The 21,936-nt window shown below is 56.0% G+C and overlaps 1 protein-coding gene across 4 annotated transcripts in view; it reads left to right on the top strand.

Moving 5' to 3' along the window:
• Window positions 1-21,936, top strand: part of AKNA (AT-hook transcription factor) — a 73,508-nt gene that overhangs the window by 17,095 nt on the left and 34,477 nt on the right. For all 4 annotated transcript variants that reach the window (XM_075120653.1, XM_048822772.2, XM_075120652.1 and 1 more), the window contains exons 2-4: window positions 9,003-9,566; window positions 12,682-13,928; window positions 14,537-14,611. In XM_075120653.1, coding sequence (XP_074976754.1) covers window positions 9,212-9,566; window positions 12,682-13,928; window positions 14,537-14,611 — 1,677 coding nt within the window. In that variant the 5' untranslated portion in view covers window positions 9,003-9,211. The remainder of the gene's footprint in view (window positions 1-9,002; window positions 9,567-12,681; window positions 13,929-14,536; window positions 14,612-21,936) is intronic.

Here is a 21,936-nt window from a genome sequence, read left to right as displayed (position 1 = left end):
TCACCACGGTATCCAGCTCTGATGCTGCTTCTTCCACTCCCCGTCTGGGCGCTCTGCCTTGCTCCCCTGGCCGTCCGGTGTCTCCTGAGCCTGACAGTTAATGTCGCCGCTGCCCCAAAGCAGCGAGACTTTCTGTTGCTCTGTTTTGCCTCGGTGGGGATTTCCTGCAGCGTGCGGGGGGCGCGTGTGAAGCAAGAGGCCGCCCGGTCTGAGTGCTGCGGTGATCACAGCTTTGTTTATAGCTGTTGCCTAGGCTGTGGCTAAGCGAGTCAGACAGGCCTGAACCTCAAAGGGTGGATCCAGGTCCAAACTCGCGCCAGGTTGTTCCCAAGGCTCATGTTTGACCCGAGCTGGAGTCCGCCCGGAAGTGGGGAGAGGGATAGAGTCTTCGTAGGGAGCAGGTTCATCCTGGCAGGTTTTAGGTAACTGGTCTGCTGTGAGGTTTGTCGAACTTGGGCGGGGGGGGGGGGGGGGGGTTGCTGGGTTGCTTCTTGGTCTGAGCTTTGCACTGGAGGTTTTGTTCCTCTTCCTGCCTCTGGGCTGCCCTGTCCCAGGCTGGAGCGTCAGTTACTTGTAGATGCTGAGAATCCCTTGCCTGCCCAGGCTTCTGGCTCCAGTTCTGCTGTTTCCAGCAGTAGAGACAAGGGGTCGAATCGCCGTGGAACACTGAGCATCTTGGAGCGGATCCAAGTCCAAAAGGACTCAACCAGCTCCTCAGTGGGGGTGTTCGGATGTCCAAGTTGGATGGATTTCCCTCCTCCTCCCCCTCCCATGGTCCACAATGCTTTGGGGCCTGATTCTGTCCCCCTTGCTCACCATGAGTAATACCAGGGTTGGCCGCATTGAAATCGTTGCTTTACTCCTGGAACAAAGCACGACTTGGTGCGAGTGAGGTTGGCAGAACTGGGCTCTCAATGACCACTTGTCTGAATTAAATGCCCTGTGCCTCTTTTCTACTGCTATGATCAATTGCTAGGGTCACATTGATACAGGTACAATGGTCTGGCTGTAGGCAGCCCACTGCATAATTGTCCCCTGTCAGGTTTCTGGCACTTTTCTGACCATCTGCAGCTGGCCACTGTCAGGCAGGACACTGGATGAGATGGACCGTTCATCTGATCTGCTGTGGTCATTTCTGTGCTCCCAGGATCCTTTGCAACTGACACTCCTTTTAGTAGGATTCGTCTAAGCTTTTTACCACCAGTAGCCCAAGCAACCAGCAGTCGTCCAGCAGGGATCCCACCTCCAGTTTACCGATCCAGCTAATACAGTCGCTAATTCCCAGTCCAAAGCTGCAGTATCACAAGGCACTCCCTCTGCCCCTCCGTTGCTACCAATGTGATCTTAGCACCAAAGCTGATTATAGCTAATTGCAAGTAAAATCAGTTAGCCCCTTTGTGCTCACCGACTCATAGCTACATCAGCCATAGCCTAGCGTTCCACCCAGAGTCCTTGAGCAGCCTTGCTGTAACCTACCATGCAGCCCGGGTCAGGGGCCAACCTCTAGGAACAAACGTGTGTGTGTGTTGTGATTGAGGGGAACGTTTTGATTAAGGAAGCCAATTTGAGTTTTTCCAGGGGCATGGGTGTGCTAATTCTGAGCAACAGTAAGAGAAGAAGCTATTTGGTTGATGAGTAAAACTGAATGAATGAGTCTTGGCAGTGTCATTGCGAAATGAAAATGGCCTGGATTCCCGCTTTCCCAGGGCATAGGGCGTGTGTTTGGGCGTTTCACACCGTTGGTCTGGGTTGTAACGAGTATGTTGGGAGTAGCCACGCTGCCTGTGTGGCTTGTAGGGAGTTTGACACACAGCTCCTGTGGCCTGGAGGGAGTTTGTGTTGATGGCTGTGGTTTGACGCCCTGAGAGAAAACAAAACACTAATTTAACACCAGTTATCTCTTGAGAGCTGTTTTCTCTTCCATTGGGTCTGACTGTAGCAGGGAGTCCTGTTCGGAAAGTTACACGGGTTGTAATGATGCAGGCGGCTCAGAACCAGCTCCTGCCGCTGCTTTGAAAGGGCTGTGGGTTTCTGGAGTTGCACCAGGGAAAAAGAGCAGTAAGGGAAGCAAAGCTGGGCAACCTGGATGTGAATCATGCATCTTTCCCGACTCCTGCTTCTGTGCATGCAGACACACATGCCGCAAGACCCATGTTTTCCAAAGTGACCACTGATTCTGGGTACCCAATTTAAGGCACCTTGGGCTTGATTCTCAGTGGGGCCGAGCACCCACCACTGGCATCAATGGGACCCGCGGGTGCTCAGCACCTCTGAAAATCAGGTGTCTGCCTCAAGTTGGGCACCCAAAATCAGGGACAGCTTTTGAAAATTTGGGTTTAAAACTCCAGGCCAGAAGGAAGCCTCCCAAAAAACCCGGGTACTGTTACCACCTGCTGTGGGTGCTTCCCTCCCATTCATGAATGTACAGGCCACCTCCAGTCCCACTGGAGATCTCAGACCATTTCCATGGCAGCAGCCGGGACTGCTTCGGCGAAAAATGTAGCAGGAAGCCAGGTGGGAGAGAGCTGGGGAAGATTCTAGGCAGAAGCCTTATGGTTGGGTAACTCGAGGGATGACACTGTTTGCTTTATCCCAGCAAAGCTCCCTGTTCAGTGTTAGCAGAAATCAGTTTTCCTGTGGCTCTTTACCACTCTCTCCTGGTGCGCCGCTGAGATCAAGGCAGTGCTGCGGGCTCAGTGACCTGCAGAAGACGACGAGTTGGTGAGTTGCTGTCTGGCTCCCAGCAGTGGCCCCACCCATGAAAACCACCCCCCCTCCCAGACTGACTTTAGCCAGCTTGCTTGTTAGCCATCCCAGCCGAGGACCAGGGCCCTGAACACTACAGGGTTTCTATCACATTCTTTACCAGAGTGTCTGAGTGTCTAGTAGGGGCCCCCTGCAGATTAGGCTCAGGCCTGTTGGCAGGGCAGTGTTGGGAGAAGCTGCCACCACCCTTGCCCGTGCTGGGCCTGGCCTGTGGGTGGATAATATCAGCCTCCAGTGCTCCTGGTTTTGTTCTGGCTGGTGATGATGGGAGGGGGCAGGAGATGGGAGGTGACTCTGTGCCCTACTGCCAGGCCTTGGGGGGCTCTGAGCCTTCACAGTCAGAGGCAGGTTCCCGTTGGCTCGGAGCTGCAGCTCCGGCTCGGAGCGGCTGCCCGTTCACCTGAGGGAGCTGGGGTCGCAGCCAGCAGCGGGGCCGTGCTGTGGCTGCCGTTCTGCGGCCACCTGCTCACCTGTGATGCAGAGGGGTGCGGGTTTGGAGCAAGCACAGGGTGCCGAAAGCTGCGAGGGGGTTCGGATGGGGCGAGGGGTGGGGCACGAGGTCCCGTGGGCAGGACTGATCTCCTTCCGGGGGAAGGGATCAGAGAGACGTCCGTGTTGCCCTTCGGTGTCTTGAAGTATCAGGAATCTTGGCAGCACAGGAGAATTCCTGCAGTCTGACTTCTTCCCCTTCTTAGAGAGTTCCTCTAGAGTTGTGGCTCGGCCCTTTGGCCAGCTCTGGGGTGCCAGCTGGCAGCCAGGGCCCAGGCTAGGGACAGTGAGCCTGTGGCTGTGGTGAGTGGAGGGGTGTGGGTCTTGTGTCAGGCAGAAGAAGCCCGCCAGGGCCTGTGTTTGCGAGGAGAGGGGGCATAATGAGAAAGGTGGGATGTATTTCACTACATACTGAATTGTGAGCTGGGGCAGGGGCCGTATCTATCCTGGTTGTACAGGGCCTAGCACAGTGCGGCCCTGATTCCTGACTGGGGCCCAAAGGTGCTACAACCACAGAGAGAGGCCAGGGCTTTCAAAAGCCCAACATGAGCCCCCTTGGGGAGGGGCCTGATTTCCAGAGCATGGGTGTCTAACAGGCCCCTTTAAAGCATCTCTATTTGGGCTCTTGAAATCACTAGTCACTGGGAAACCCCAGGCCACAATAATAAGGCATCAGCTGGAGAGGAAGGGAGTGAAAGTTCTCCAGTCCTGCCCTTAGGTCATCAGTGGAATGAGTCTGCTGGATCTCAGCCACTGTCTCTTTCACACACAGTCTGACTTGCCATACACACCGACATGGTTCCGTGCAGACAGTGAACAGGCTCCAAGCTCAGTCTGGCTGTTCTCTTATTTTGTTGTCCTCTCTCTCGGCTGTCGGCCTCCCCCCTTATTTGGCTCTCTTCCCCGCTAACTCTGGCTGACCGCTTCTCGCCCGAATCTGCATAGCTACCAGAGGCTTGGGGAGAAATGGAAGGACCTCAAACAACTCCATGCCCGCCCACGCATCCTGGAGGGCGGGAGAGCCTTGGAGCTCTCCATCCTGAAACAAAGCCCGTCTGCCCCTTTCCGGGTTCTACTGCACGGACCCTGTGGTGGGCTCTAGGGACATTAATGCCCTTGTTTAGGTTCTTCTCTCCGCTTCCAACTGCCCGGTGGCGAGCCCAGCTTGTTCCCCTGCTGAATGACCTGGGGGATTGAGACTGTGGGGGATAAGTCCTCGCTGGCTTTGGCAGGTCGAGCTCCCCCTACCAGCTAGGTGTCTTTGCATTAGCTCCTTCCCCTGCATCATCCTTTTGGGGTGGGCATTGGTAGGTGGCAGAAGCTACAATGCTCTCTGGGAGTGGCTCATTACTGCCCCCAGCGCTCTGACCTTGTTCGCCCCAGCTAAAGACCCACGTGCTGCTCATTAGTGTCCCGGGATTTAATCCAGGAATGAGCAGGGGTGGGTGTGTGTGTGTGTGTGTACATGCGTGCCCTGTATTGGATGATGTGTGCCCAGTTGTGCAGCTGTGTGTCATTGGCCCTATATTGCTAACAGCTGAGGGTGATTCTCCAGTAGCCCAAATGAAGGGGGCCTGTGTTTTGTTTTGGTTTTTTTTAACGGGGGGATCTCAGTTCTAATCCCAATGGCACTGAAGGTTTGAGTGGCCACGGTGCACAGCACTGGTGACAGGGAAGTCCCAGGTAGTTGTGGACTTACTATAATACCTTTTTTGGGTGAGGCATCGCATGTGGGGGGAAGACCGGGGGTTGGGGTCACAGCTGAGAGAACATTCTGCTTCCTTGTTCCACAGCAAGGAAGACAGGAGAGCAGAGCAGTTTGCTGGGGTGCGATTTTGCTCCTGGCTGCCAGAGGGGAGGAAGCGGTTGTGGGGCAGGGCCTGGCACAGGAACAAGAGCTGAGAGCAGCGAAGTTAATGCTGGGGACTCCAGAGCATTCATGCGGCTGGCAAGCTGGAGCCTGCCGGTATTCTCAGGGTTAGTGATGGGAGCGGAGTTTTAACTGAGACTGCACCGACGAGGGGGATAGTGCTGGGGGTGAGGCTTGTTTTATTCTTTGATTTCATTTTTTTTTTCCCTTCCCAATCTTGAGTCTGAATTTGGCTGAGGCCAGACTGCGGTGAGTTGTGAGCTCTCAGCTCAGGAGCGGCCCGTTGGCTTCGGAGCCTGGCAGGGTGGAGTGGGAGGGGCTGTGTTGGGCGTTGCTCGTTAAAACTGAAAGTGAATGCGGTGCTGGAGGCCAGTCGTTCGCTGGTGCACAGGACAAGAACAGCTGGGTCTGCAGCCGAGCAAGCCTCCCCACCCACACCAGGAGCCTCGGCCCCCGGAGGCATCGCTGCTGAGGAGACCAGGGCATTTGGGCTTCCAGGGCCCGTTCACGTCCTTGGCTGCTCTTCGTCGTGTGATGATTTGGGTTGGTGGGTTTTGTTCCGTGGACGCCTCCCCAGTGGGCACTAGGCTGAGACCCAACCGCTCATTTCACACAGGCCACCAGTGGTTGGCTGCTTGCTACTCTCCTGGAGCCAGATTCAAACCAGTGATCTAGGCCTTGATGGGCACCATGTCCCCTGAGCAGCTTGGTGTCCACCGCACAGGGGATTGGTGTCCCCAGTACCTCTGCCGGCGTCCCAGGGCCACTGACTCCAGCTGGAGCCGCAGGTGCCTGGCACCGCTGAACATCAGTCGGCTTGTTTGCCAGTACAGTGGCCTGGCTGTTAAGCAGCTTCGCTTGGTCCATGGCAGCCAGGATCGGGCAAACGGCCTGCACTAGCTTTGTGGCACCTTGCCCTAGAAGGGAAGGTCCCATTGCAAAGGGAAGGACGAAGTGCGAAAAGAGGCAGATGGGGTGAAACTGGCTAGTGACGTGAAACAAGCGGCTCGAGGCTGAGCGGTTTCAGGGCAAGAGGATGTTTGTTATCGGACAGACAGGGTGGCCGAAGGGCTCACTGCACACGCACTCCAGCTCACATTGGCAGTGTAAACGCATGAGGTGCTGCTCCCTGATGGCACACGGCAGGAGTTTGCACGACAGGGTCATGTCCAGTAACATAGCCGGCAGACACCGTGGATGCAGGCGTCACTGGCTGTCAAAGGGTCTGACCGTGCAGATATTGGTGACCAATTCCTGGCTCCGCAGGACCAAGGAGCTGGGCGGATCAGTGCCTGGCACAGCCAGGGGCAGTGCCCAGTGCAGAGAGGGAGAGAACGTCTAGCTTTGATCTGAGCAAGACAGGAGTTTCCTGGGGTCCTCTGCCCGCTCTCTGATCCCTCCATTGCAGCCTGGAGGATACCGGGGGGAGTTGTGGGAGCTGGTGGCAGGCAGCCTGCACAGAGGGGAGCATGCAGATCACCTGCTCCTTGGGGCCCCATGAAGAGGCAGCAGAACAGACTGTCTCATCATGCAAATGTACTGAGGTCCCCCTGCCTGGCTGAGCAATGGCTCTAGGTGCTCCGGGGGATGCCTGCGCGCTCCTGCAGTGGGTTCTTTTCTCGAAGGGGTGTCCTGACGGGGCAGAACTGAGTGCTGAGCGGGGGTGAAGTGGCTGGGGAAAGGCCCTTGCAGCAAAGAGACAGAGGAAGGGAGAGAGTGGGGCTGTTGGTGGATGTGGGGGGAGGATAAACACCAGCTCAGCTGCGTAAGAGCCTCCCCAGGCTGTTGGGAGCTGCTTCCCGGCACACAATGCCCAGGCACGGTGGGAGGCTCCTCGCAGGGCAGCTCCAGGTCCAGCTGCTCCCCTGGTTCTTGCTGCCCTGGGCTCCAAACCCTAATGGCACAGAGCAGCACTGACCTCCCTTCCTTTGGGGTGGTGCGTCTGACTCCTGCGGTCGCTTCCGGCTGAGGCTGAATATATGGGGAGGGACGACTGGAGAGAGGAGGCCAAGGAAGTTCTGCCGCTGAGTGCGGTCTAGGGGACGGGGGCTCTCGGCCCCCCCAGGCGAGGTCTCCACTCCCCAGGCCCAGCCAGCGTGCACACCGGGCAGCTCTCCCCCAGCGGCTGAGGAAGTGAGAATTTCCTTTTCCTCACCCCAGCCACAGGAGGAGATGGGCTGTAGCACATCACCCCCTCGCAGAGCTACCAGCTGGCTTGTGCTTCCAGCAGGACAGGTGACCTGACTTGTTCGGGGCCGGACTGGCATTTCTCCAATGCGGTGTTGAGACAGGGACCGGCACAGCTGGGAGCTCCCCCACAGCCAGCCCCCCTCACCGTTCCCTGCAGCGCCTCCTGGGCACCCCCTCCACGACCGCTCTGACAGCGTTGCCTGAGGTGCAGCACCCGTCCAGCCATTGATTGCTTTGCTCGCCGTGACGGAGTGGCCTGTAACAGTGGGTCAGTGTCTCTCCAGCTGCACGGAAGAGGGGGTGGGGTGGAGCCGGTCCTTGCCCTGAATAGCCTCCCCTGTAGGAGAATTGCAGCCTCGCCAGCTGCTGCTGCTGGAAAGCCGCCCTGGCGCTCTGAGCAATGCCATGTTTGTGTGTGACCTCCCTGGCAGACCCGAAGCTGCCTCATCTGCTCCAGGATGGAGGAGGACTGGTCCTAATGCCCACTTTGAGTGTGGCTGGCATTGACGCCTGGCCCAGACCGCAGATGGGCCTGCCGGGTTTCATGGCAGGTCTTGTCTGCATGCCCAGGTGAAGGGGCGCGGCGTTCGCTGAAGGGCTGGCAGGACGGTATGGCCAGCCTGCTCACAAGTTAGACTTACGATTGAGGCCCGGCAGCTCTTGAATGCGCTGCCCACGCCGGCCGACATCACGACGAGCGAGGCTTTGGGAGTGGGGAGGTGCGTGCGCATTACAGCACAGCGCTCCCTTCTGCCCGCTCTTGTGCGGCGGCTGTGATCCTGGGACCGGGCTGGCAAGAGGCAGGGAGGGATTGTGTTTCGGGCTATGTGTCCTGGAAGGAAGGGCAGGGAGACGGCTGTGTGGGAAGGTGAAGGCCACTGTCCCGCCCTGCTGATGTTGAGTTGCTGCATGTGTAACGCCAACAGACCCCGGTTGTCGGTGGGCAGCATCGAACCCAGGACCTCTGGAGCTTAGTGCATGAGGCTCCACTGCACGAGCTAAAAGCCAACTGGTTGTTAGCTGAGGCTGGAGAACAGACTCGTTTAAGGCTCTCTCTCTAAGTGGTTTCGGTGCCACGAGCTGGGAGGTGTGGGGGTTACACGTGCAGGGCCGCGGGACGTGGTGCTGGGTTCAGGCTGTGGCCCAGCACACCGTACCAATAAGCAGTTCTTTGCCACTCCCCGGGAGCACATCTGAGTGGGCCGGGGCTCCCAGCAGCATGCCCAGTGTCGAGAGGGGAGCGCCGCGTGGGGCCGGTGGGCTCAGCAGCCTAGGGAGCGGGCAGGGTGCCACCTTTCCAGCTTCCGCGTGGGATGTTGCCTTGGACAGAGACCCAGGACGTCGCTGTGTGGAGACGTGACCGCGCCCGTGTCACGAGGCCCCAGTACAGGCAGCACGACGGCATCTATGTGGCGCCTAGCCTGGATGTTGGGCCCCTTTGGGGGGCGGGGGGGTTCCTGCCCCCTCCCTTATTTGGAGAGGGAAGGGTACAATCCCTGAGGTGACTTGGCTCCCCTTGGAGCTGGGGATGGGGAGAGCTGGTGGGGGAAGCTTCAGGCAGCAGCTGACATCTCTGTGCTGGTGGGGGGGCACACACAGGGAGAGGTACTGTCTGAATAGAGCCCACTGTGTCCCTCCTGGCTGCCATGACGCGTCTCTCTCCCTCTCTCTGCCTGTCTCCTCTTAGCTGCAGGCAGGATACTGAAGCGCTGAATGGAGCCGCGATGTGACCTACATTTCCCAAGGAAGCAAGGCGCCCCCAGCCCCCGGAGCTTTCTCGGCGCCTGCCCCATGAAATGATGCAAGTGAAGCCTCTTCTGCCCCGGCAGGTGCCTCCTTAGCCAGGCTTCTCGCCCTGCCGCATCACCTCACGCCATTCGCCGGGGACGGCAGGACATGGCCGGCGCGGCACCGTGGGCCCGCTGGGGAGAGGTGGACCTTGGCCATGGCTCTGGGCAACGGCAGCGCTGGGAGGAGGAGGAGGTGGAGCAGGGGTCTGAGGGATACATGGAGGAGAAGGGAGTTGCTGGACTGGATGAGAACGGACTGGTGGGTGGCGCTGGCCAGTGGGGTGAGTCCCCGGCCCAGGAGCCCGCAGAACTGGAGTTCCTGGGAAACGTCAGGCTTCTGAAGGGGCCACCTTCCCCCGAGGGGCTCTTGGCCCAGAGTGACAGGAGCTTCGACCTTCGTGAACTGCAGGAGTTTGAGTGGAGCAGTGTCCAAGGGGACAATACCAGGAGCCCACCCGCTGGTGAGTCGGTTCTCTCTTCTCTCCTCTTCCTCTGGTAGCCTGCATGTACTACGGAGATAGCCCAGATAGCTCAGAGCAGAGAGTAACTGCCACGGGGGGATGGGCGATGCCAGGGCATGGGGTGTTTTCTCCAGACCCCAGTAGTCTGCTGGGTCCTGGGAAATGCAGCTCACATGCCTTGAATAAGACTAATTCCAGTGAGCTTAAGTGTCTAGGTATTGCCAGTAAAATGCAGCTACCTCTGGGGTAGAACACTGAACCCATCGGATGTGTGCCTCACAACAGTTTAGTACAGGAAGGGAGGAGCTATTCTGTATCTGATTGAAACCGCAGTTGGCATGTGGCCAGCACACGCCTATTAGCAGCGTCCTTCCACCTGCAGAAAACACTGAGGGTCTTTCAGGATCCCTTTCATGCAGAGATGAGGGCCTGCAGTGAATAATCTCATTCAGCGTCACAGCACTGGGGCAAAGAGAGCGCTACCTGTGGGAATTCCAGTGCCCATCCTTGCAATGCCTTAACGTTTTCCTGGAGGTCCCTCACCCGAGCACTGACTAGGTCTGATGTCGTTCAGCTTATGAGACCTGGCAGGATCTGGGCTGAAGGTGCTATGGCTGCAGGCTAGAGAAGCCCTCCTGTTGGGAATTGCCAGTTCTCAGGAAATTCACTCAAGCAGATTTTCCCCTGACATGTCTGACACACAGGAGGGGAATGCCAGCTGCATCAGGTGTTGTGCAGGGAATATGGACCTGCGTCTACCTCATCTACCTTTGTGTGGCCACAGTTATGGGCTGCAGTCCATATGTGTTGGTAGAAATCTGCTTTCTGTGAAGGAACCTTTCGAACTGTATGGTAAGAGGCAAAGTCCCAGCATGTTGCTAGCTAGGAAGCCCAGAGTTGGAATAAATAAATGATCATTGCGCAGCATGGAAAGATGTTAACAGCTGGCATCTCCGTGGGGAGCAAACACCAGGACTAGTGCTGGTCAGGACACAGCCTAGAAGTATGAAACCCCAGCCAGGAGAATCTTGATTTCTGTTCTCAGCTTTGATACCAGATTGCGGCTGTGTCTTGGGGCAAGTCACCTGCAGTACATTTTCACAAGTGCCTAAGACTAAGTCTACACAGCAACCAGACACCCGCAGCTGGCCTGTGCCAGCCGACTCAGGCTCGTGGGGCTGAGGCTGTGGGGCTGTTTCACTGCCATGTCGACGTCTGGGCTCGGGCTGGTTCGAGGACCCTGAGAGGTGGGAGGGTCCCAGAGCTGGGGCTCCAGCCCGAACTGTGATGTCGACACAGCAACGAAACGGCTCCGCAACCTGCGCCCAAGTTGGCTGTGGTTTTTCTTCGCTGTATAGACATGGCCCTAATCACAAAGGAGCCCAGATTGCAACATCGGCACCTAAATCATTTGGGCATTTCAGAAAATATTACCCTTCCTCTCTGCACCTTGCATTCCAATGGCTGGGGATGATGATTGTTCCCGGGGATGGACTGGTCAGTGTGTACGACGGTTAAAAGGGAAACCACGCTAATGCCGAGGAGTTTAAGACCTTGGACTAGGAAGGGAACAGTGGAAGCAGTAACATTTCCTGATGGTACCAACATTTCAGTGAATTGGGACGAAGGAAGATTTTGTGAGAAACTCTGGAAGGAGCTGAAAAAAGGAGCCACGCAAATGGGTGGGGGCGGGTGAATGTTAGGGCCGTCCAGGGTAAAGTAATGCGTCGGGGAAGAAATCCTTAAGGGCCGGTCAGATGCAGTGGTGGGTTTGGATTTCATTGTAAAAGACCGAGCTGTCCTTGCCGGCATCTGCTCAGTGGTGGCCGGAAGAGTCGAGAAGATATCCAGGGTTTGCCTGCACTGCCGTTGGGAAGGGTGATTGCAGGTCGTATGGTGACCTGTGATCCAGCTGCATGGGCGGAGGGCCAGACTGGCCACCTGACTACGCACCTAGAGTACCAGGTGGGGACTGTACTCGGGTGACTAGCCCATCCCGCTGCCCTTGCGGCTACCTCTCTGTTTAGTACACTAGCTCCATCTCCTCTAGCTCAGCCATGCCTCCCAACTGCCGGGTAGATGTAGCCTTAGCCTGTATTGAGGGCAAAGGAATAATATGCAAATATCTTCATGTGGTTAATGAGATGATGACCCCCTAAATATATTCTCAGTGTTGCATATATACTGAAGTCCTACTCTGGAAGATAGCATTCAAGGGTTGGCCATCTCCCCGTAAAGCCGTAACAGAAATAGAAACATCCCAAAGCAGGGACAATAAAAATGATTGGGGACGTTTGTCCTGATACTCTTGATGTACCCCAGCAGGACAGGAGAAACTCCACTGAAGTTGATGGAGTTCCACCAGCGTTAAAATGGTGTGAGAGGAGAATTGGACCCGCTGGGCAAGGGAAGCTTCCATATGACTTTCCAGGTTGACAAAATTAAGGGTAAAATATTCAAAAGCGCCTGAGTCTTATCTTCAAAAGTGACTTGGACACTTGGGAGCCTCACTGGAAGTCAATGGAACCTAGCTTGCTAAGGCACTTTTAAATATTTTACCCAAGGACTAGTTGGCTTGGCTTGGAGAATAGAAAAGAGAGATGCTGGAGGTCTAGAAATGTATGCATGGTGCGGAGAAAGCCACTCAGATCTTGTAACGGAACAAGAGGGCACTTGGAAAGGATTAAAAGGCAGTATATTTTAAAATGGCAGAACTGGAAAGAATTACAGTTACGTATGTGTGATCTCTATTTCTCTAAGTAACATGACCTGTGGGACTCTCTGCAGCAGGAAAATATAGGGGCAAAAAGCATGGATTATTATTAAAAAACAAAACAAAAACCATGTTTGTAGGAATAATAATACTCCCACCTAGTTCTTACAGAGCACTTTTAACGAAGGAGGTCAGTATCATTTCCGCCATTTACACATGGGGAAACTGAGGCATGGGACAGGGAAATAACTTGCCCAACGTCCTTCAGCAAGCCAGTGGCAGGCCAGGAATAGAACCCAATTCTCCTGAGCAGTTTTGGGGTTCAGTTCATGGGGCAAAAATCAAATGAACAAAGAAACCATCGAGCACTTGGTGACGGCAGCACTGTTGTTTGTTTTCCAGATGATGGCGAGGAGCTAGAGCATGATGGGACACAGGAGGACCTAACCTCCCCAGCCCACTGGCACCCACAGAGAGACAGGCAGCTAGACATGACTGAAGAGGATGAGGACCGAGCCAGCTCAGGGGACGTGGAGAGACAGGAGGAGGACTGGGAGGCAGGGAGTGAAGGGGAGGGCTACCCGGAGCTCTCTTTCGAGGGCCAGTATGGCTCAGAGTACAGCGCTAGCCCCGATGCTCTGCGGGACGCCCAGGCTCTGTACAGGGACTATGGCAAATCCTTCAGCTTCACCACGGATGGCGGAGAGGAGCTTTCGGGACACTCAGACGTCAGCCCGCCCCCCTCCAGCACCCTGCCGGAGTGCTCCCCCAAGCCAAGCCAGAGAACCGGAGCTGATGTCTTTGAAAGCCAGAGCCGGCTCGGAGAGAGCCCGGAGTTCCCCACAGAAATGGAGTTCTCGTCGCCCTCAGGCGGGCAGCTGGACAGCCCCAATCTGAGCCCGCTGGCCGATTCCCCCCACTGGAGCCTGAGCCGGAGCCTCCTGCACCACCTGTCTGTGGAAGACCTTCAGAATGCCCCAAGCATCGACGCAGAGACCTTCCCAGACCCCTCCTATACTGAGAGCGTGGAGGACCCGCCCCGAATAGTCTCCAAGGCTACCTCTGCTGATGGAGCGAGGGCATCCCGCCACCGCCCTGTGCCTCCGTCTCAGCCTTCGGAGAGCTCAAGGCTCCAGGCAACAAAGACTCCCCCTTCCCTACGGCAGGCTGGCAGCCAGCAGCAGGACAGGGCTCGGAAGCTGAAGAAGGCCATTTCCCCAGCACTCCCTTCCAAGTTTAGCAGGCAGTCCAGGTCCCTGAGCCCCCAGGGGAACGCCGGGGAGCAGGCAGAACGGTCTGGCTCGCCCAAGTCAGGCCCCGTCAGGCCATCCCTGGCTGCAGCCGATGCCTCGCGATACGGGCGAGGCCAGCTCAACTACCCGCTGCCGGATTTGTCCAAGGTGGAGCCGCGGGTGAAGTTCCCAAAGGACGATCAGAGCTACCGCCCTCCGCGGGGCAGGACTCTGCCCATGAGGGCCAGGGGCTCAGCGAGCCCCGTGGTCTTCAAGTCTCCTGCGGAGATCGTCCGGGAGGTGTTGCTGAGCAGCACGGAGGGATCCCCGCAAAAATACCCTTCCCCTTCCACCACCATGGTGCCCGAGGAGTTCAGGTCCCCGCAGCAAGCCACTGAGCTGGTGAAGCAGCTGCAGGTAACTTCCACCTCTCACAAACCAGGGAAACCTCATTAGGAGAGAGACAAGGGATCTCTACACAGGTTTGAAATCAGAGGGGCCCCCCGCTTTTCCCTCCTGCAAGAAGCTGGGCAGAAAGGGGCCGCAGAACTTGGAGGGAATAAATGTTGGAGCCTTCACCTGTACGGTGTCGCCTCTGGACTAGGAGACCATGTTGACAGGGGATGCTCGTCCCTCTGGAATCCCGGTCAGCACTGCCATGGGGCAGATCATTGCATGGGGTGTTCGTGACAGGGCATTAGGATTAACAGCAGGGAAACCAGAGTCACTTGCTCAGGTAGAATATCATGTGCGCATGTGTTCAGAGGGGGAACTAATCTTTTGATGTATTGATTCTTGGTTTGCAGACTAAATTCTGAAGTCCCTATTACCTGAGGCATATGTTTCTGCAGTGTTTCCATGTGCAGTGTATGTGTGTCTGTGTACACATGCACCAGGCACTTTCATACCCGGTGGCTAACTGCTCCTTCAGCGTCCACCCTCCCCCAGCTGGACATTTATGTTGCTATGTAAAACTCAGTGACAGTAACACCCCTACATGACCCTGACGTGTGCTCTCCTTCCAGGAGGACTACCACAAACTGCTGACCAAGTACGCTGAGGCTGAGAACACCATTGACCGCCTACGGCTGAGAGCAAAGGTACAACGTGCAGGGAGCCTGAAACAGGCCAGATATTGGGATAAGCACCCCTCATTGCAGATGTTTCTCCCTATGTGCTTTTGGGGCTGTCACATTGGGCCGGCAGGCTCCCAAGAGCAGGCTGCATGTGAGATTTTAAAATAGTAATAATATTTAAGATGGGGAGGTATCATTCGCTCTGGTTTACAGCTAGGGAAAACCAAGCACAGGGAGGTGAAGTGACTCCCCATGGTCACACAGCAGGGAATAGAACCTCAGTGTCTTGCCTCTCTCAGTCCAGCACTCTAGCCACTGGAGCACGCTGCCTTCTGGCCAGAGATTGCTCAAGACCTGCCCTTTTTATGATATTGTGGCAGCCCTGATCCGAGCCAGAAGCAGAAAGGGCCAAGGCAGCCAGGAAATTACGGAATAAATTACCCAAGCTCTTCTGAGCTTCTGAAGAGATTCACTTGTGGTTTGAGAGCAGGGTGGATGCCGTGGTTGGTTCCCTTTTCATCCGGCCAGGTTTGCCCTTGTAGATGCTCGAGGAGCAAGCAGGGGCGCTGCATGCAGGGATCGTTAGCCTTCCCAGGCCGTACCTCCACAAACCAGAGAGGGTGGCTGCGAGCTGCTCCAGTTTATGCAACTCAGGCGCAGTTTTGAGGATCGGGCTCCTGCCAAATTGCCAGCGTGGCCTGTAACGGGTTGAAGCTTGGATTTCCTCTAAGGTTCAGAATCTGTCCCCTCAGCTTGCCTGCTCATGAGGCGGTCTGTCTCCAGGGTTAATATACATCTGAGCTGAATGGATTCATACCCACACCTCAGCTAGGGCAGCAGTCTGATTTCCATCCCAATACCCCTGGGTCTGGTTAGTCTGACACCACACAAGCACATGGAGGGTTAGTTGCTCCCCCAGCAAAAGGCCCCATCTCTACTCCCCTTCTAATGGCCCAAGCTTTGAATTCGCAGCGTCCTCGCACGCTGCCTCTTGCTTCCTTCCTCTTTCTGGGGAGCCCCTGAGCTGCGGTTTAGCTAGTGCAGCACCGGGAGAAGGGAAGTTGAAATCTGGCGCAATGTCATGTTGCAAAGCTTCCCATCTCCCCTCCTCCTTCCCTTCCTGTTCAAGGCCAAGCCCCGCTGCCCTCGTCGGGCCAGAAAAGAGACGCCACTGCAGCTGGGTGCCTGTTGCAAAAACACACCCATGCCCGTTCACGTGCAGTCGGAAGCATGCCTCTGCTATGTTCACTTGCCATCGATATTCTAGCCCAGGAGTTTGCGGTCGGGAACCTTCGCAGAGACGGCAGGGCTGGTTCTCCGGTACCCTGCCCCTTGTGGTGTTGTGCCCGGGTGAGACCGCAGCTGTAAGGCGCATGCTGTGTGCAGATGCACTAAGACATGGGGGCTGCCCCCTGCAGTTGGTTCCTTGCTTCGAGTGTAGCTGGAGCCAATGAGTAATGCACGGTCTTTCCTGCCATTGATGAGGCAAATGGTCTGCTGCAGGTGCAGCCCTGCTCTTTCACTCTATCTAAAGTACTTCCCTGTCCCCCATCACCAGAGCACAGGGGTGGGCAAACTTTTTGGCCCGAGGGCCACATCGGGGTATGGAAATTGTATGGCAGGCCATGAATGCTCATGAAATGGGGGGTGGGGTGCAGGAGGGGGTAAGGGCTCCATCTGGGGGTGCAAGCTCTGGTGGGGTCCCAGAAATGAGGATTTCGGGCTGGGGCAGGGGGTTGGGATGTGTGTGTGGCGGGGGGGGGGGGGTGTAAGAGCTCCAGCTGGGGGTGTGGGCTCTGGGGTGGGGCCGGGAATAAGGGGTTTGCGATACAAGAGGGGGCTCCAGGCTGGGATCGAGGGGTTCAGAGCATGGAAGGGGGATCAGGGCAGGGGTAGGGGATTGGGGCACGGGAGGGGCTCAGGGGCACAGGCTCTGGGCAGCGCTTACCTCAAGCAGCTCCTGGAACTATGTTCCCCCATCCGGCTCCTACGTGGAGGCGCGGCCACATGGCTCTGCATGCTGCCCCATCCGCAGGTGCCGTTCCCGGCCAATGGGAGCTGTGGGGCACCTGCAGACGGGGCAGCGTGCAGAGCTGCCTGACCATGCCTTCACCTACTACGTAGGAGCCAGAGGGGGGTCATAGCGGATGCTTCCCGGGAGCCACGTGGAGCAGGGCAAGCCTCCGACCCCACTCCCCAGCTGGAACTGAGGGCCGGATTAAAAGCTCTGATGGGCCAGATGGTGGCCTGCGGGCCATAGTTTGCCCACCCCTGCCATAGCACCTCACACTCTTCAATGTATTTGTCTTCACAACACCCATGGGTAGCAGGCCAGTGCGGTTATCCCTATTTCACATATGGGACACTGAGGAACAGAAAACCAGATCCTCAGCTGGTTACAGCTCCATTAATTTCAATAGTGACTTGCCCACTATTCCAAGACCGGAATTGTGACGGTCAAGTCTGACCTCCTGTCCACAGAACTTCCACGGCAGAAGAGCAGGGAACTGAACCTGGATCTCTCAAGTCCCAGGTGTGACTAAGTTCCTCCTCTGCCTTGGTGGGTCCCACGCTTATTGGTGGATTTGCTTGCCTCAGAGATTCACGGCAGCTCTCAGTTTGGCCACTCTTGCTAGTGGCTCAGACCTGCCCATCCACTCAGCTAACCTCATCACTGGCCAGCATGGGGGAAACAGAGAACAATCCCCACAGTCTCTGTGTCCTACCTAGTGGGTTGGGGACAGGGCAGATCCCTCTCCGATTTAGACCTTCCCTTCTGGTGTTTCTCACAGACCAGGTCAACTCCTCCTGTGTCTGATCAGGAGTTGGGGGGATGGGGGGGAACCCGGGCCCACCCTCTACACCAGGTTCCAGCCCAGGGCCCTGTGGATAGCAGCTGTCCACAATGTTCCCTCTATCAGCTGCGTGACAGCTACAGCTCCCTGGGCTACTTCCCTATGGCCTTCCCCCAGCACCTTCTTTGTCCTCACTGCAGGATCTTCCTCCTGAAGCCTGATCACGCTTGAACTCTTCACTCCTCCTGCAGCACACATTCTCACCCCCTGCTCCTGGCACACCCCCGTACTAACTGATGGGAGGTCCTTTTTAAACCAGGTGTCCTGATTAGCCTGCCTGCCATAACTGAATCTAGAAAGTTCTTAATTGGCTCCAGGTGTCTTGATTAGCTTGCCTGTCTTAATTGGTTCTGGCAGGCTCCCGATTGCTCTAGGGCAGCCCCTGCTCTGGTCACTCAGGGAACAGAAACCTGTTCGTCCAGTGGCCAATATATTTGCCTTCCACCAGACTCCTGTACCCCCCTGATCTGGGTCTGTCGCACAGGCTAGTTCCTGAACCACTGGGCAATCCTTCCTCTCGCTGCTCCCTGGCATTCTGGGGTGCAGCTATGCTCCAAGCAAAGGCTAGCTCCAAGCAACCCTGTCCTCCTAGCTTTGAGGCCACCGGTCCCCTTTTCGCCTCCCATGCAGTGCCTTACGCACATGCGCAGATACACGCCAGCGGGCCACAGTCGCTCTTTGCCGTGTGCCGCTGTAGAAGGTAGTGTGGCGGGACGCACCGCCCGGCAGGACGCGAGCAAAGCTGCGGCAGAGAGAGCTGGTAGCAATCTGCGCGCTGTGATCGTTCCAGGGGAGGGGAGAGGCTGTGCGGATGCGCTCGGAGAGGGGATGGCCTGTCTGGGATGTGGCGCGGGCTGGGTGAGGAGGGTCGGTCTGTGAGCTGGAATTTGGAGGGAGGCACAGGTGAGAGGTGTGAGTGGAGCTCAGTGTGGAGGACGCTCTGTGTGTCTGGAGGGGGCAGTCCGTCTGTGAATGCAGCTTGGAGGGGAGCCCAGCCATGACTGTGCAGGGAGGTGGTGGGTGGACAGGGCTTGTTAGAGAGGACGTTGTCCGGTAATGAGGGGGTAGAAGGGCAAGTGACGAGCTAGGCTTGGGGTGATGGGGAGACGCCCTCTGAGAGTGGGGGCCTCTGTGGGGTGAAGGGTCTATCAGTGACCACGGTTTGGAAGCGGGAGCAGGGTACCATCCCTAAGCAGAGTACATCCCTCCCTCTTCTGCTCTGTCTGCAAGGCCCCCTCAGGCCTGGTGAAGGCCCATGCTCCCCTGCAGGGCTTGGGGCTATCATCGTGGCTTGCCTGGCACACCTCCCTTTGGCACTACGGTGCGACGCAACAAGGGGTGACACCTCTCAGTGCAGCATTTCACATGCCGGGAGCTCCCTGGGCTCAGGTGGGTGCTGTCACTCTGCACTACAGCTGCGGGATCACCGTGTACCCGCTCCCAGGCCCTGGCTGGCTGGGGAAAGAGGGGGCCTCTTTCAGCACCATGGCCCTGCAGGCAGACAGGTGCGGGTGAGGGCTGATCCCCTGAAAAGCTGTTCATCTGGGGCTCCCCTGTCTGGAGCCCAGCCTGGGGCCCCCCCCAGGATAATGGGTTTGGCAGCCTGTAGATATGGGGTGGAGCCGCTTTTTCCCAAAGAATCCATCCAGCTCTTAAAGCGACAGGGCGGCACCCAGCACGAGTCTCCAGGCTTTCCGGTTGGTCAGCAATGCACTCTCTCCTCTGCATCACACGGGGAAGGCTTATTGGTGAACTCAGGGGCTGGGGGGACTGAAGTGTAGCCCCCATTGGTGCTCCAAACATGAAGGAGCAGCTCCGCTCTGCTCAAGGTGAAGTGGCCTGTGATAATGCTTTGCGCTGTTTCAGCACCCGCCCTGTGAGGATCTCAAATTAGACATTAAACCTCCGCTCTTGAGGTAGGGGTTCTCCCCACTCTACACACAGAGGAACGGAGAATGTGAAGGACCTGATTTACGGAAGAGCTGAACCCCCCACCCCTCCATCCAGTTGCTGGCGCTCAGCACTGCTGAAAATCAGGCCCCAAGTGACTTGCCCAAAGTTACACAGCTCAGTCAGAGCTGGGAAAGAACCCAGGAGTCCTGACTCCCAATTCCTTGTTCTAACCGTTCGGAAAGACTAACCCTCAATATAGGGAAAGTCGCATTAGCTTTATTATAGACCAGAGCTCATCACCAGCAGAGAGCATCGCTTCTTTGTCAGAATTCTACATAGGATCAGTACCGCCAGCCCCCTCATTCCTCTGGGGAAGCCGTCCCTTAGTCCCCTTAAGGGAAAGGGCTTGCTGGTTAGAAGTAAGACCGAAAGAGACAGATTTACAAATGCTAGCCTCCATTTGTTGTGCACACAAATTGCAGGTGAAAAGAATTGGGGTGTGAAGAGGGGGGGTGTTTTGGGCCAGCACTTTAGGTCAGGTAGATCACTAGGGGTCTCAGCTCCACCAGGGATGAGTGTAATATAAATGCCTGAACAGATCTAAGGCCCTGATCGTGGGTGCAAACATGGAAGCCGGCTTAAGACTGAAGGTTTGGCCGAAACGAACAGAGAGCAGGACCTGCTATGCATTCCCTCTGGACCCCTTTTGGAGGAGCACTGCAGTGTGTCTTTAAGTAAGAAAGAATTAGGCTCTTAAGCCTATGACTTATCATAGTCAGTGACTATTTTATTAGCCCGAAAGGTCTTGCTGGCACCCGCCGAGGCTTTCTGAATCACTGCAAGCGATTAGCTAGTGTGTGTATTTATATATAAAAACATGCATGTTCCCAGGCACACACCCCCCTCTGCTTCCAGAGGCAGAAAATTCTGTAAGAATGGTGGGAACTTCCAATTGCTGGAAGCTTAGGCTATATGGTGGGAGTGCCGTAGCATTTGCAGGCAGGTCACCAAGTGTCTTGGTCGTGGGCCACCACCCTGGGTCTTTTCCCGCAAATCAAATGTGTATCTCTCTAATCTCCAGAGCGCTTTTCTTTTCTTTCTGTTTCAAGTTCTTATCTTTGATCATCAGAGCATGAAGGCTTCTCTCTTCAGCTAATGGATCGCCTAGAGCAGCCATCATGCATTTGTGGGTGGGGGACACTGGACTGTGCATTACAGGATGCAGTCATCACCCGGTGCCCCAGCAGTATTTGTGTCCAAGCAATGGCATAATGTTGTGTGTCCCGGGTTATCGCACTGTGTTATCTTGACGCTGATGTGGTGTTGATAGTGTGCTGACATTATCGATCTTAGGTACTTCCATGCCGTCCTTCTCTGTAGTATGCCCCTCACAATCTTTAATGTGTTTATCCTCACAACACCTCTGTGAGGTAGGGCAGGGCTGTTATACCCATTGTACAGATGGGGGACTGAGCACAGAGAGGCTAAGTGACTTGCCCAAGGTCATACAGGAGAGTCAGTAACGGAGGAGGGACTTGAACCTAGTTCTCTCGCATCTCTGCTAGTGTCATAACCACTGGCCCGCACTTCCTCCCTCCATCATCTTGTGTTGTTGGGTAAGGCATGTTCCCAGGTGAACTCGAGACTCTAATTGTCTTGCAGGCTGTGAATCAGGGCTGTCCCACTGGCTTTGGGACAGGTGCCTTCCCTCTGCTCACAACACCGTGACAGTCCACGGGTCTCATTCTGGCACTAAACAATCCTTCCAGTCAGTCCCCAATTAGAATAGAAGCCACCTGTTGAAATTACAGGCAGTCTGGGGAAGAAGGATGGTCTTGTCGGTAAGGCGCTGAGCTGTAGGTTCTATTCCCTGCTCTGACACTGGCTCACCCTGTGGCTGGGGGCGGGTCACTTTCAATCTCTCTCTGCCTCGATTTCCCATATTAAAGTGCGGATAATAATCTCCTACCTTTTGTCTGTCTCGTCTCTTTAGATTGTGTACGCTCTGAGCCAGGCAACGTCTCTTGCTATGTGCGTGCAAGTCCCCCGGTCTCTGTTATAAATAAATGCGGTAAATATGTTTTTTGGCTGTACAAGTCACAAATTCTTTCCGTTTCCATTCCCAAGAGCCGGTCTCTTGCTGCGTTCCGGCATAAAACTGCCTGGCACCGACCCGACGGGGCTGGCTGTTCGCAAGGACAAATCCATTCAGCACATTCACCTCCCCTCTGGGTTTGTCCTCTCCCCGGACACGTTGGTTGTACAGCTGATGAATGAGCTGAGCCAGCCCTCTCCAGCCAGTGGGTAGCTCGCAAACTGCCTAACGTGACTAGTTCTGGAAAACATTTGCCTTTTGTAATCCACTGCCTGCCCTATGGGGGTGTCACCTATGTCGCACGGTACTGGTCCTGCCTCCTGAATGAATAATTCTCAAAGCCAGAAAGACCTGTCCAGGGGAACATGTGCATGCTTTTGTGAATGTGTAATTGTATGAGGATTCACATGCAGTTATGTATTTGTGTGAGCTCCTGGGATACGATGCATTCCTTTTCCATGTAGATCCACGCCTTGTATACTCTCTTCTTCCCCTCAGTAATTAGG

The sequence above is a fragment of the Caretta caretta genome, chromosome 16 (genome assembly GCF_965140235.1).
Source record: "Caretta caretta isolate rCarCar2 chromosome 16, rCarCar1.hap1, whole genome shotgun sequence".
NCBI lineage: Eukaryota > Metazoa > Chordata > Testudines > Cheloniidae > Caretta > Caretta caretta.
This window is presented reverse-complemented; position numbering and strand designations above follow the sequence as displayed.